Source organism: Episyrphus balteatus, chromosome 3 (assembly GCF_945859705.1).
Source record: "Episyrphus balteatus chromosome 3, idEpiBalt1.1, whole genome shotgun sequence".
NCBI lineage: Eukaryota > Metazoa > Arthropoda > Insecta > Diptera > Syrphidae > Episyrphus > Episyrphus balteatus.
Window position 1 is genome coordinate 70,281,667 of NC_079136.1, and position 14,373 is coordinate 70,296,039.

Consider the following 14,373-nt stretch of genomic DNA (forward strand, 5'->3'; position numbering starts at 1 on the left):
GTTCGTAGTTCGTAGCTCATGTGCAAAGTCCTTAAATGTCCTCCAAGGTTTTGGATTTACATAAACTCACTCGTTTATATGGAAATTTCCCATGAACATTCTGCAAAAATATGGCTGAATTTCGTTAGTGCAAAGTTGAATCTCTTCCTTTATCAATACACATTATTTTATTGTATCATGATCAATACATGTGCATATCGGTATAACTAATAGAAAAATGCTTCACTACTTTGGAATAACTATTCCGCGTTCCTAACAATGGTAACCTAACCTAACCTAACCTAACCTAACCTAACCTAACCTAACCTAACCTAACCTAACCTAACCTAACCTAACCTAACCTAACCTAACCTAACCTAACCTAACCTAACCTAACCTAACCTAACCTAACCTAACCTAACCTAACCTAACCTAACCTAACCTAACCTAACCTAACCTAACCTAACCTAACCTAACCTAACCTAACCTAACCTAACCTAACCTAACCTAACCTAACCTAACCTAACCTAACCTAACCTAACCTAACCTAACCTAACCTAACCTAACCTAACCTAACCTAACTTAACCTAACCTAACCTAACCTAACCTAACCTAACCTAACCCTACGCATTCCTCCAAAATAAAAAAAAAAAAAAGTAAAATCGTCTAATGTAAACCCTTAACTTTGTGGATTTTTCCAGCAGAGGCTTTTGTTTGAAAAAGCGTGGAGTTTCATTCCACTGGAAAACTCTGACCTTTTTCTTCCCACATGATCATCCCTATGTTTGAGATCTTTTAATAATTTATATATAGTCAAGCTTTTTTTTCTTTACTATTCAGCACTAAAATTTTGCTTTGCCGGTACATCCCCCCATAAACCGATAACCGACCGTAAAGCGCAAATTGAATCGTATATCGCATTTCAGGTTCCATTTAGGTTTTTAAAACAGAGGTAGGTATTTTGTTAAAATTATATAATTACTTATTAACTAAAGTCAACATTATTTTGTATATATTTGCATATTGAAAAGAATCTTATCCGAAACGTAACATTGAAAATAATTATGCTCCAACAAGATATCAACGAAGATATCAACGAATTGTTGAGTCGTCTTGGAAACAGCCTAGACACTTTTTTTTTAGGACTTAACGGTGGTCCATTATGCCCCAGTAAATGGTTTACCACCAATGAAAATTCAAAACCCAAAATTGAGATAACTCTTTGTAAAGATAGCACTCTAGCTAGTTCACGCTCATGGGTTTACGCTTTCATTAGTGGAGCTACAATTCCATCAGCTGTCGTAGTCGACTACATGTATCATGTTTTGGGTACAATTAAAGATGAATTAAAAGATCCTTGGAAGTCATATGGTATTACAATCCCTATCGGGTTGATAACCCCTTTAGACTTGCTGAATGTATCAATAACTGAGAATACAGGTGATACGATTGAGGTCGATCGACCCAAGATATTTAACACTCAGAAAAACGATATTTACCTTCTCATCATGCTTGTGGGCTTATACAAGTATGCCGAGACCCATGAGAAAGGCAAGCCTCACATTTTAGAGCAGATTAAAAGGTCAGCGTCCCCTTACTTGCCATCTTTTGATTGTATACGGTCTCCAAATACAAATCATGTTCACGAACTTTCATATAATTTAAACTTTAAAAAACTTGCCGCTGCATTGGACATGTTCTTAGAAAAGTTCCCTGAAAATGAATTTGAAAAAGTCAGAATTGTGACTAGCTTTTTTAAGTATCAAGAATGTGCAGCTATTAAAGATCTTATCTACTTTGCTGAAATTATGGGAGTGGAAGGAATATTCAATGCAATCGAATGGTTCTTTACTGCGACTATTCAAAGAGAAGTTAAAGCAATGGTAATGACCGAACCTGCAGAAGAAATCGAAATAAAACATTCATATTTCCCATACATGATGGCTTTGGGGTTGTCAAGTCGTAGTCGCAGTCCCTATTCTGCTTCTAGAAATCCCGGTGTACATTTGGTGGTCCATATTGTTGGATCTTTGCTCAACATTCCAAGGTCCATAAATGCAATGATGGTAAATATTGGTAATAATATCATCGTCGGGCAGCATTCACTAAATGCGGGTATCATTTTCTTGGCACATAAAAATCTCTTAAAGTTGGATGAGAAAAATATGACTGGAGGAGGATTGGATGAGATTAAAAAGTTAACACCAAAGCAGTGTATCGAAGAATTTAAAGGTAGATCGTTCAAGTTTTCTCTTGCTGAAAAAAGATATTTTGAAAATGCAATTGCTACAATTCCGGAACCAAGACCAAATACGATTGGAGCTTGGGTCAAAACAAACTTCCTTTCACAGTTATCCTTCGAGGAAGCCTAAAACCATTCCTAATATTCATATTTCATTTTTTTACTGTTTGTATTGTGTTTTTTTTTTTTTTTTATTATTCCTTAATATAAAATCTTCAAGTTGATTTCAAAAACTAATTTCTGTAATTTTTATTTTATATCTGTGTATCTCAACAAAACGGTACTTGTACTTCTTTTTTATAGCAGATTTTAAACCGGGATTTAAAAAATCGGTTTTTCAAAAAAAAAAACGATTTGCGGTTTTTGCTTAGAATTTGAAAAGCGAAAAAAAGGAAACCTACCATACTTGTACTAGTATAAGGTGAGTACCATGGTGTAGATACTAGCGTAGTATAGTATCTATACTACCTACTTTTTATTATGTTTATTATGGCCAAAGATCCATATATAAGACGTTCAGATTAATAATGATTCAAGTCCATTTGAAATATGTGCATTATAATATTAAGTATACATACATAAGGTTGGTCCTTATTTTACTCTTTTGGGAAAATTAAGTTCGATGCCTCTTTTGGATTGGTTCCAAATCAGGAAAAAAAAAATACCCTACTTTTTCATATTTTTATCTCTAACCCTTCCTGGCCCTATTTTGAGAAGTTACTAGAGCAGGGGCGATATTCTTTGTCCAGTGTTGGGTAAATGGCGTATGTTTAATCATTCATACGCATAAACTTCTTAATGAAATAGGGTCAAGAAGGGTTAGGAAAAAAATTTCTTAAAAATTAGGGCATTTTTTTCCTGATTTGGAACCAATCTAGGGGCGTCCCCAATTTTTTTTTACCTAAGGACCACCCTAGTGTACATATTTAGGAAAATATGGCCCACTTATAATTACGGTTGTCACTGGTGTAAAAATTCCTTTCAAAATTCTCTAAAAATCCAACCAAATTATACAATAACCTACCAAATCTCTAATTTGAAGTCTCCAAAGTAAACAGCGAACATGTTAACGAACAAAATACCGTGGGGTATTATAGAAAAGTAAAAATAATAAAAGTAATCAAAAAATTCAAGAAAAAACATCACAAAATAAGTTTTAAAGCAAAAAAAAAAAAATAAACAATTTAATTTCATTCAAGATTTCGCTAACGAAATTTTGTATGGAAAATTTCGTTTCGCTTCAGCTGAGTACTAAATAGCTCAGGGAAATTAGTCAAAATATCAAAATATGGGCATGAAATCGCATTTTTCACGGGACAAAATTTTTTTCATAAAATGTGTGCGGCGGTTGTCCTTATCATAAAAGTCAATTTGTTGGGATGATTGGAGGTTGGGAACAGCCGCCATCTTGGAAAAGAGATTGGTATCGTTTTTATTGAATAGCTCCATTGTTATTCATTTTAACAAAAAATGACAAAGTTAAGACTTATTAACGATAAAATTATCTAAAAATGATATAAGAAACAATTCCATGAGTTGATTAAATAAAATTTTATAGTTGGTGAAAGTGCGGGTTTGTGTCGCAAGGTTGGGGCAAAATGACATTTTTTCATATATCTGACGATATGTCTAGGTAATTCTTCAAGAATGAATTATAGTACTTATAATTATCTATAGCTGCGTTCCTTTGGAAATATTTATCTACTTTTTAGTACTTAAAACTACTTTGATCTACTTTGCTATACTAAAAAAGTAGTTCAAAGCAGCTTTAAGTACTAAAAAGTAGATAAATATTTCCAAAGGAACGCGGCTTATAAAAATAATGTAAATTTAGCTCATTCACATTAACTGGAAAACTTACGTTATTTAACTCCGAGCATGGGTACAAAACTACTTTCTTATATTTTGGTTATACCTCTACTCCCAAAATTTGCTAGGCCTAGTAGCAAAAAACTAGCTTTTTTCTCACTTTTGACTAGTATCGAAGTTAGATTACCTCTACAATATGATGGTTACAATAACGATTGTAGGCTTATTTTATAGATAGTTAAAAGTACTATAATTCTATATATATACTAAAACTATATATGTACATATATACTAAAACTGGACTGGATTAAATTTGGCTTCCATACAAAATTCTCTCCAAAAATTTAAGCGGGTTGAAATTTATTAAAGAATAACATTATGATTTCCAACTGCACATTTTGTATGCACCTATAATTATTTATCGCAGATTATAAAAATAAAGCAAAACGAAGAAAAACAAAAAGGTAATTCTAGTTTTTGATAAAAAAAAAAACTTAACGAAGATTTTCTGATGCTCTTCAGAAAATTTCGTTGCTTTCAACAAAACTAAAAATAAGGATTTCAATGATCTGATTGAATGAAATTATATTAAGTGCCAGTCGTACAAACGTGGATCAGCCTTGGTTCAGGAATTTAATCCATCGATTTCGGCGGATTAGCTGCAGGTCAACTTCGGTTCAAGCAAGAATGTGGCTATTTTGTCCATATATGAACCTTGAACTAGTGCTAAACTTGTGTCTTGCTACCGATTTCAGAAGATAAAAGTTGCTGATCCACGAATTAAATATTTGTACAACTGGCCCTAAATGTTGTAGTGAGCTATCCTCCAAAATGAGTTTTGTCTAAGTACCACAGGGAGTTTATCAGTTATAAAGTGAGTGAACATTTGTATTGACCGACGATTTCCGACGTTATCTGGATGAAATGCATTTTGAAGTAGAGGACACTAGAAGTTTTTAAGTTATATTTTTTTTATCACTAATGCAATTTTCTCATTTTGTAATCTATAAGAAAGAAAATAAATAGATAAAAGAAATAAAGAAATGTAATTGACTGACTAGAGAATAACGCGTTTTCAAAAAAATACAAAATAATTTTGTGCAATAGTAAATAATTTCAGTTTAAGAAAATTGTCTTTTTTAAGGTGACCAAAAAAAACCTACAAAATCGAGTTCAAACCTACCAAAGTCGAAAAAAACCTACCAAGTGTGGTAGGATTCTGCCAAAACGGCAACCGTGTTTATAATACATTCGAAACAAATGAGTTGCTCTGCACCCAGAAAAGACAAAAAGGATCGTTGATAGGTGCACAGGACATTGGTCAATAGGAGAACATGCAGCAAATCTGGGTTTACTACGGTGGCCATCTCTTCATTATCATAATAAAATGTTCATTTGAACTAAATGTTCATTATGAATTATTTTGTATTAAAAAACATAATAATGTTCATTATTTCAAAAACTAGGTATTCATTATTTGTTTAGTCTTTATAAATATAAATGATAATGCGAACGTGTCTCTGTTTTCTGAATGTACAAAAGTCGTATCGTAATGTAGATTATGAACAATAGAAACGATCATGATGATCATGAGGCTTTTTACGAATATTCATGCTTTTAAAAAAATAATCTTTCTTTCGTGAAAAATTGCAACATGTTTTCAAGATTTTATTTTTATTAGAAAAAAAAAAAAAACAAAAACCTCAAATAGATTTTAAAAAATTGTGAACTTGCCTTGTCAACAAAACGGACAGAATCAAATTTCTAACGTTGTTACCAAATTTCAAGAGATTGACATACCTTTTTTTTAGTGAATAGTATCTACACAAATAAAATGCATGACTCGATCGCCCGTACTTGCTCTCATAATAAAAGTGCAAACATAGTTGTTAAAGCTTTTTATAAAAAAAACGGGGAAAATTATAATTTTGAAAAAATTGTTGTTTTATAAAATAATTTTTTATATATGTATAAAAATTTTCTAACATTTTCATCAAAAAAAAGTTGATCATCTTAATAGAAATAATTAATTTACAGTTAAAAACGAAATTTCAAAATTTTTCACCAACGCTTTCAAAAAATTGATTTTTCCAAATAAATTTGAAATATTTTTTAAAAATCCAAAGTTTTTTTTTGTTAATTTCGTCCTGTACTAGATTTCAGAAACCAATAAAACGGTAATAACGACACAAAAAATATTTTTTATTTCAAAAGTTAGGTTCTATTTGTTACATTCATTACACACACAAATTTTAATCAAAATCGTTTTTGAAAAAAAAAAAAATATGGCAGTTACCCTTAGTTTTGGTTCTAAAAAAAATTTAATTTCTCTAGAGAATCACCCAAAACTGTTAACTACCAAGTTCGAAGAAAATCACTCCAGTAGTTCAAGCTGTAGCTGGAGGCACATAATGAAAGACAGACAGAATTGCCGGTCCCACTTTGTTGTCATTCTCAATCATCGTAATGTCATGTCTGATTGTTATCTCGAGCTCGATTTTTTTTTCTATATCGCAAGTAAAAATGAATGGAAATACTTTAAGCAAACACTGAATCCTTATAAAATTACTTTTATAGCGTTTTCGTTTGGTCGTCCGGGACTCCCCGGAATTCATTCGAACAATTCAGAAACTGACAGTTCTAATTCTGAAAAGAAGAAAAAATAATAATTTTTTTTACACAATTCCGGATCTGGCAGTTCCGGACCGTTCTAAGAATTACCAAACGAAAATGCTATTAAATTCAACACTCAAAAGTTTGTACCAAATTTGTGGTCTAGATCTAAAATATTTTTGTGTTTTTGGAAAGTCCTTTATTGACCACAAAATTATGTACATTCGTCGGTGAAACCAGAAAAGTGTGTAACTCCATTTTAGCAAATTTTATAGGAGAGCAAAAAAACAAAATCGTTTTGAAGGCATTTGTATGAGTTTTTATTTTCTAATTTGCTAATAAAATAAAAACTATGAACTTTAAGGGGATTCACAATTTAAGAAACGGTAGATATCAGGTTTCAAATTCAAATCTAATTTTCAGAAAATTTGGAGTTAGATACACACTTTTCTAGTTTCACCGACGGTATATAGTTTTTGATTAAGACCAAAAAATTACTTTTTTACAAAATTTCGTCAAAATCAAAATCTAATTTCAAAGAATTGATCTCATTCCTCCATGCAACAAAGTGGATAACGGGCAGCCTCCGAGTACTTGGTTGCTCTCCCTATGCGCTAGTTCTGCTAGGCAGCAGGCTTTCAAATACGGTGAGCGAAAAAAATACACGGAGACTAGGCCATGCCATTTATTTTCAAAACTATATTCATTTTACAAATAAATTTGTCTAGTCATGGGTTTCATGAGTTTTGGTATAAAAACGGTGCATTCTGCACTAATTCTGTCATCAAGCGAGGCTTCTTATGACCACCATCTCTATCTACCTAGTAGCATATAGGATGTAGTACAAGGTTCAAGCCTCCCTTGAAAACAAATGCAACAAAAATCATTTAGTTGGCCTATTTATCAATTCAAAAACTCAACAACTTTATCCAAAACTCCGCACAAAACAAAAACTTTCTTAAAAAATTCTTATGAAAGAACTTAAATAATTTTGGGCTTTTCTTAATTATTTCTTATTATTTTTTTTTTAATATTCATATTTAATTTTAGTATAATGCTAATGTGATACAACTTGCTATAAAACCCTATATATAAAAAAACAATAGATAATTATTATTTTGCAATTTAAAACTAAATCTAAAATAAAGTATTTTTTATGTTATTTTCGAGTTTTCAATAACAATAAATTAATATTATTTTTTTTTTTAATACGAAGAGCCAAAGATTAGATGAAATAATGATCTTTTTTTTTGAGGACTTGAAAATTAAAACAATTTTAAAATCGAAATATCACATTTGTTTAGCAAACAAATTAAAAAAATTAATTTTGATTAAAAACAAAAAACCAAATCAGATATTATGTTTGAAACGACACTGCGACTAGATACAAAAAAATACGCAGAAAAATAAAATTTTGTGCTAATGAGGAAAATACAACAAAAAATAAATACAAAAACAACAAAAAACTAAAAAAATGTTAAATACTATCAAGTTAAATGTACATCTTTTTTAATTATATTTATTTTTTGTTAAAATTATTTATAAATACAATAATATGCTTATGGTAGAATTAATAAAAAGAAAAAAATAAACATTAATTTTAAAAACAATTTTTTTTTAATCTAAAACATTTTTTTTTTAGCAATATGCAATATTTATATACTTCAGAATTCTTTTCTTTTTGTTTTTTGTTTTTCAAATGCTTTTTTGTGTGTTTTGGAAATCTTAAAAACGACTTTATGGATTAGCATTTGACGATTGTGGAGCTGACGCTTCATTTTGTCTTCTTAATTGTTGCGGGGAAATCGGCGATGATGGCCTTGAGGGTGAAGATGGTGGAGTATTACTGCTTGCTGAATGATAGCCATTGCAATTGGAAATTCCATTTGCAACTTCTTGCTGTTCTTCGGCACTGAGTGATGCATCAGCCATTTGAACATCATTTTTTAATTCACCCGGTGAACTGTATGTACTCAGTGAGCTCTTTGATGACGATGAGCTTTTGCTGCTGCTGCTCGAGCTATCACTTTCACTATCTTCACTGGATGAATCCATTGGTGTTGGGCGTTGAGTTGTAGCCAACTGTCGGCGTAAATCTAGAGGACAAATATAAGAAATTCACTAAAAGTTAAACTTGAATAAGGAAAAGAAGGGTTGGGGTCAAAATTCTGCCGGGTTCAAAATTCTTCTGTTAAAATTCTGCTTCCAAAGTTAAGCTTTTCAAAATTCTGCTTTCAAAATTCAGTTTTTTTTTTAAATCTGTTTTACAAAATTCTGGAAATAAAAGAAATAAGGTTTGGAAAATGTTAAGAAGCGCGCGCTTTTTATTATTTTTATCATTTCCAGGATTCAGTTAGCATCATAGTGCAGGAGTCTGTGGTTCAGACATCTGATGATAGCCGATATGCTCTACCACACAAATTGAAAATAAAAAGGGAAAGAACAACAATTAATTTAAAAAAGGAGCCAGATACATTAGAAGATAATTATAGATATTCCACTAAATTTATATGTTTTGGAAGGCGAATTATTTATCTTATCTGAGAAATGGCTGAAAGGGGAGCATATCATTATATTAGGGACAAGATCTTCGCTGAAATTACTGGGAGAGAGTGATTGTTGGATGATTGACGGCACATTTGATGTTTTGCCAACAATAATGCGACAATTATTTTCAACTCATGGAAGAGTAAAACGACAAATCGTTCCAGCTTGCCTCAAAGGATGTCTGTTCCATTTCGGACAAATTATTTGGAGAAGGGGCCAAGAAGAACAGTAAGTTTAAATCTCAACATTCATAAACTTGAACTAAATGATTATTTCTATTTGATTTTAGTAAGAAAATATGGGAACTCTGAACCCTTCGCCCTTCAAGTGCTAGTGATAAAGAGTCTAGTTTTTGTGCCTGTACCTGAAGCCTCACAATACTACGAAAGTTTGCGTAGTATTATTTATCACTCAGACGTATTAAAATTGGCTGATTGGTATGAAAAAAAAAACCTATTTGAGAGTGAATTCAAGGTATCCTCCAGAGTTTTGGGTAGTATATGACTCCAACATTACAAGCGAAGCATTCCCATGTCATCCTGGGCTGTATAAAATAATAACCGACTTAAAGAAAGAGCTTATTATCGCTGAAACTAAAGCTGAGCGTGCAAAAAATAGGGACAGAATAAAAAAGAAGATAAAATGTATTTTAAAAACAAACAAATAAAGAGAATCATTAAAAAGAGATCAACCATTTTAGTACAACTCTATCCATTTTTTTTTTTTTCAATCTTGTATAAATCATGTAGGTTATCACAAGTGAATTGCTTAACATGAATATCTCCAGTCTAAAATAATTTGCTTTTAGTTTTTTTTTGTAGTTCTTATTATTTTTTGTTAACATATTAGCTGCGTTCCTTTGGAAATATTTATCTACTTTTTAGTACTTAAAACTACTTTGATCTACTTTGCTATACTGAAAAAGTAGTTCAAAGTTTTAAGTACTAAAAAGTAGATTAATATTTCCAAAGGAACGCAGCTATTGTTGTTGTTGTTATTTTTTTGCTCTATTTTCAGTTATCTTAAACATTTTGAATAAAAATTTTGTGTGTAATACTACAAATAAGACCCATTTTTTAAATTAAAAAAAAATGCTAGTGGTGATTCCTCTTAGTTATTAGTTTGCGAGGTTGGCGGCACCAACCCTAAAATAAATCATTTAATTGATGAACAACATTCAGTTTTTAAAAAATCTTGTTTTATTCTTTTTCGTTTAAATAATAAATCAACAAGTTTATCAAGTTTTCAAACAATCAGTCATTTCCAGCAAACGCTTCTTGTTTTGTTTTTTCCCATGCAATTTACGTATTTCTCTGGTTGGCGGTAAAATTTCAGCCAACCAATTCCATATAAATTCTATTTTCTCGGAGATATGCTATCTCTTTTCACCTTCAAAAACCTTACGACAAAAAAGTATATAAGGTTGGCAGTGAAAAAATCGCCAACTATGATACACAAAATCAAAGAAAAAAAAATGAAACACCATAACCAAGCCAGCGTAGAGCATCCACAAACTTGTTTGTGTTCTGGCTGGTGAGTCGCTAATAGAAAAAAACACAAGGAATAAAGGCCCAACCCATAGAATCCGTTGCGTCCGTTCCGTCGAAGTTTTCAACTGACAGCTCGATAAAATACACACGTTCTTATGGGAAGCGACCCATAAGCGACTGATCGGAAGGAGACGGACGGATTCGACGGAAGAAGTAGCCCAACTTTCTACTTTTTCATCCGTCGTATCCTTTGACACTGGTTTCTGAGTGCACGCCGGGGAATTTCAGAACTAAGAACTGTGTTCTTTTCTTCTCCGATTTTATGAATTGTGAACTTTAATTGTTTATTTGTGAAGAAAATGTAATAAAAGTAAAATTTAATGATATATCTAATAAATTATATCAATTAAATACTAAAATTCTGTTGTAGAGTTCAATTTTACTTTGCCAAAGTCATATCTACAAATGATAATCTGTTATTAAAAATTGTTTTTAACTGAAGAGCAAGTACCTACATGAAATCTAGTCGCGCATTTTATTTTATTAAAAAAAAGAACAACAATAATAGTTAAAAATTTCATACATCAGAACTTCCTTAGTGCACATTCAGCGATAAAATATCGAACACACCTCGGAATTTGAAGTGAGCTGTTAAAAAGCAATCCGTCGTACGACGTATTCTATGGGTCACCCCTTTCTGTCCCATCCTTCAACTTCAACGGATGGATTGACGGAACGGACGCAACGGATTCTATGGGTTGGGCCCTTAAATGAAAAGTTTATTACATAATGTAATAAACTTAATTTGTCTGTTTTTTTTTTCGTAATGCTGTGGGATTGGATTTGTTTATTTATTATTGTTTTTGATTGATTGATATTGATATTTGTTATTAATGTTACCAAATTAATGAACAAAATTAACACAAAAATAACATTAAAAAGTATGTGCAGATAAATAAAGTAGTGTAGTAGAGACAATTGTGTTTGTGCAAAAATTCGATTTTCATAATAATTTTTTATTTTTATGATATAACTGGCCAACAAAATCAAACTTTCTTTGTATCATTCGAATTCGAGGTTTTAGCCTCCGTTTCTGAAATATCAACGATATACGTAATCCCTATGCAAAAAAAAGGTGCCGATTTCACAGAAAAAAATAGACAGTATTATTGAATGGTATTACTAAATGTAACTCTAAAATCCTGTTTTTTTTGAGATATATCATTGTTGCAGCAAATGAGCGATATACATATTTATTTTTAACATTAGAAATAACCAATTAAAATGTTGATTTATTTGTTCGTACTTCGTTTTGGTAATAGAATTGAACTTTTAAATATGGTTTATTTTGGGTGTGTAGCTAAAAGCTAAGCTAAAAAACCAGGAATCGCCAGTGAAAAATTTCTAAACCGTTATTAACGGTACCTGCAATAAAACAATTTTTTTTGTTGTCTGAATATCTCGTACAGAACTAACTCGATTTCAACGAAAATCTTTATACGTTTAAGTTACCGTCATATTAAATTTTAAGAAAATTTTCAAAAAACACATTTTTGGATTTTTAAAAAATATTTCAAAATTGAATTTTAAAATTAATCAAAATCAATTGTGAAATATTTCGAAATTTTGTTTTTCAGTATTAATTAATTCTTTCTTTAATTTTTGATTAAAAATTTTTCTAACATTTTAAAAAAAGGTAGTATACCATACTAACTGTTTTTTTAAATGTTAGAAATTTTTTAATCAAAAATTTTAACTCACTTTTCTTGAATTTATCTCATTACTAGTCATTTGAGCTAGCTAGCATGCTTCACCTATGTTAAGAGCAAGACTAGACCTAATCTTATGTGATTATGTGATACATATATTTAACAAATCTTTCAAATGCATCTCGAACATTTTTGTATTATGATAAACGGATCGGTCAACAAAGCAATACAATTTTGTAGAAAAAAAATGTTCCACATTCACCACAGTGACCGATCAAGTTTAAAATTGTTCCAATTTTTTCAAGCCCGTAAAACAATAATAATTAGCCAAATTTTTTTCTTTAAGCCTGGTACGCAGCTGAAGCGAAACGAAAAATTTTGAAATCTCCAAATTCAACGGCGAACATGTTAACGAAAAAATAGGTTCGGGTATTATAGCAAAGTAAAAAATATAAATAAAAAAATTCAAGAAAAAACATCAGAAAATAAGTTTTAAAGCAAAAACAATTTAATTTCGTTCAAGATTTCGCAGTCGAATTTTTGTATGAAAAATTTCGTTTCAGCTGCGTACTAGGCTTTAAATGTAAATTTCCAGAAAAATGAAAAGCAGTATTTTGCAAAGCAGACAACAAAAAAAGCAGAATTTTGAAAAGCAGAATTTTGAAACCAAAATTTTGACCCGCTCTCCCGAAAGAGAATAAATGAAAAGTTAAATCAACACCAAATCTACCCGATGACAATGCTAAAGAAAATCCAACTAAACGAAAATATACACATTTAGCTGAAAATCCATCAATCTCAAAAACAACATCGTTAGTTTTTAGAAAGTTATGAAAAAATATCAAAAACATACCAGCGTTCTCTTTAGTTAAATCACGAACTTTCTCCTCTAACGATCTTATTCTCATCGAATACTCTGCCGATAATCTCTGTGCATTTATCTGCTGTTGTCTTTGTGCACCTTGTTCCGAATATCTATCCTCAATCGATAGACACTCTTCAATCAGCTGTTGCTTGGATAAGGTTTCCAAACGTTCCACTCTAGCCTTTTCGTATACATTTGCAAATTCCTTGGTAAGAAATTCTTCCTCATCTTCGGGTAAAGAATAGAAGTAGTTATCTTCGGAATCAACAGAAAAACTAGAATCTCTAGTCCTACCAGATGGTGTTAATAATGCAGATGGCACCTCTGCTAAATGTTCCTCCATCAAAAACTTATTGGTATTGTATGGCACCAATGAACGACTACGATTCAATTTAAGACGTCGTCCACCTATGGACACTGATGATGAACTACCACCAGCTAAAGTACCCCCACGACCATAACCACTACCACTTTGACTTCGACCATATGGCGGAACTTGGAATTTCCAATTAGTCTTTTTATAGGGTTTATTGGTATTTTTGGTCTTTGGTTTGCCTCTGCGATGTTTTCGCTTATTTTTCGATGATGGATTATTACCACCACCAATATTAGCAGTATTTTGACCAATTAAATTATTTGAATTATTTGGGCATAAACTGCCAACATGGTCGACGGAAGTATTTGTGGCGCCATCTGTTGGGAGTGTCACATCAACAATGGCCGACTCTGACGTGAGTTTAGAACCTGTATTTTCTTTGGTAGCGGGCGACGTGAATTCAGTCGCCATTTGCGATTGCTGCGTATGAGGGGGAATTATTTTCTCGCCACACAAAATGTCCATTTCATTCATTTTAGCGTTAATATTTTGCAACAAATTATTGTTAAATCAATTTTTAACACTCTTTTTAATCCACTTTGATGTAATTTTCAAATTAATTTTGGAAATTTAATCGTAGTTTTTGATGAAAATTTATAGCACAAAATGTAAACGATACAACAACTTCTATCACCATTTTCCAATAAGTGAATATTGTTTCAGTCGTTCGTCCAACACAACCAGGTTGGTCGTCTTCGTCGTTCGTTCTTTGATGTGTGTTTTTTTTTTCAACTTTTTTTTTT

General features: G+C 31.4%; 2 protein-coding genes across 3 annotated transcripts; one reads left to right on the top strand and one right to left on the bottom strand.

Moving 5' to 3' along the window:
* The first annotated feature begins 796 nt into the window (after positions 1 to 796).
* On the top strand, positions 797 to 2,410 carry LOC129914638 (uncharacterized). Its single transcript, XM_055993977.1, has 2 exons — positions 797 to 931; positions 1,011 to 2,410. Exon 2 carries the CDS (start codon positions 1,044 to 1,046, stop codon positions 2,349 to 2,351), a length of 1,308 nt encoding a protein of 435 aa, XP_055849952.1. The 5' UTR covers positions 797 to 931; positions 1,011 to 1,043; the 3' UTR covers positions 2,352 to 2,410.
* A 5,725-nt stretch (positions 2,411 to 8,135) lies between these two features.
* Positions 8,136 to 14,345, bottom strand: LOC129914676 (protein HEXIM1). Of its 2 annotated transcripts, XM_055994011.1 has the most exons (3): positions 13,549 to 14,344; positions 13,243 to 13,482; positions 8,136 to 8,739 (listed from the first exon to the last, which is right to left on the bottom strand). In XM_055994011.1, exons 1-3 carry the CDS (start codon positions 14,102 to 14,104, stop codon positions 8,381 to 8,383), a joined length of 1,155 nt encoding a protein of 384 aa, XP_055849986.1. In that variant the 5' UTR covers positions 14,105 to 14,344; the 3' UTR covers positions 8,136 to 8,380. The 2 variants fall into 2 exon arrangements, with proteins under 2 accessions (XP_055849986.1, XP_055849985.1); XM_055994010.1 differs by having other exon boundaries at positions 13,243 to 14,345.
* Positions 14,346 to 14,373: the final 28 nt, after the last annotated feature.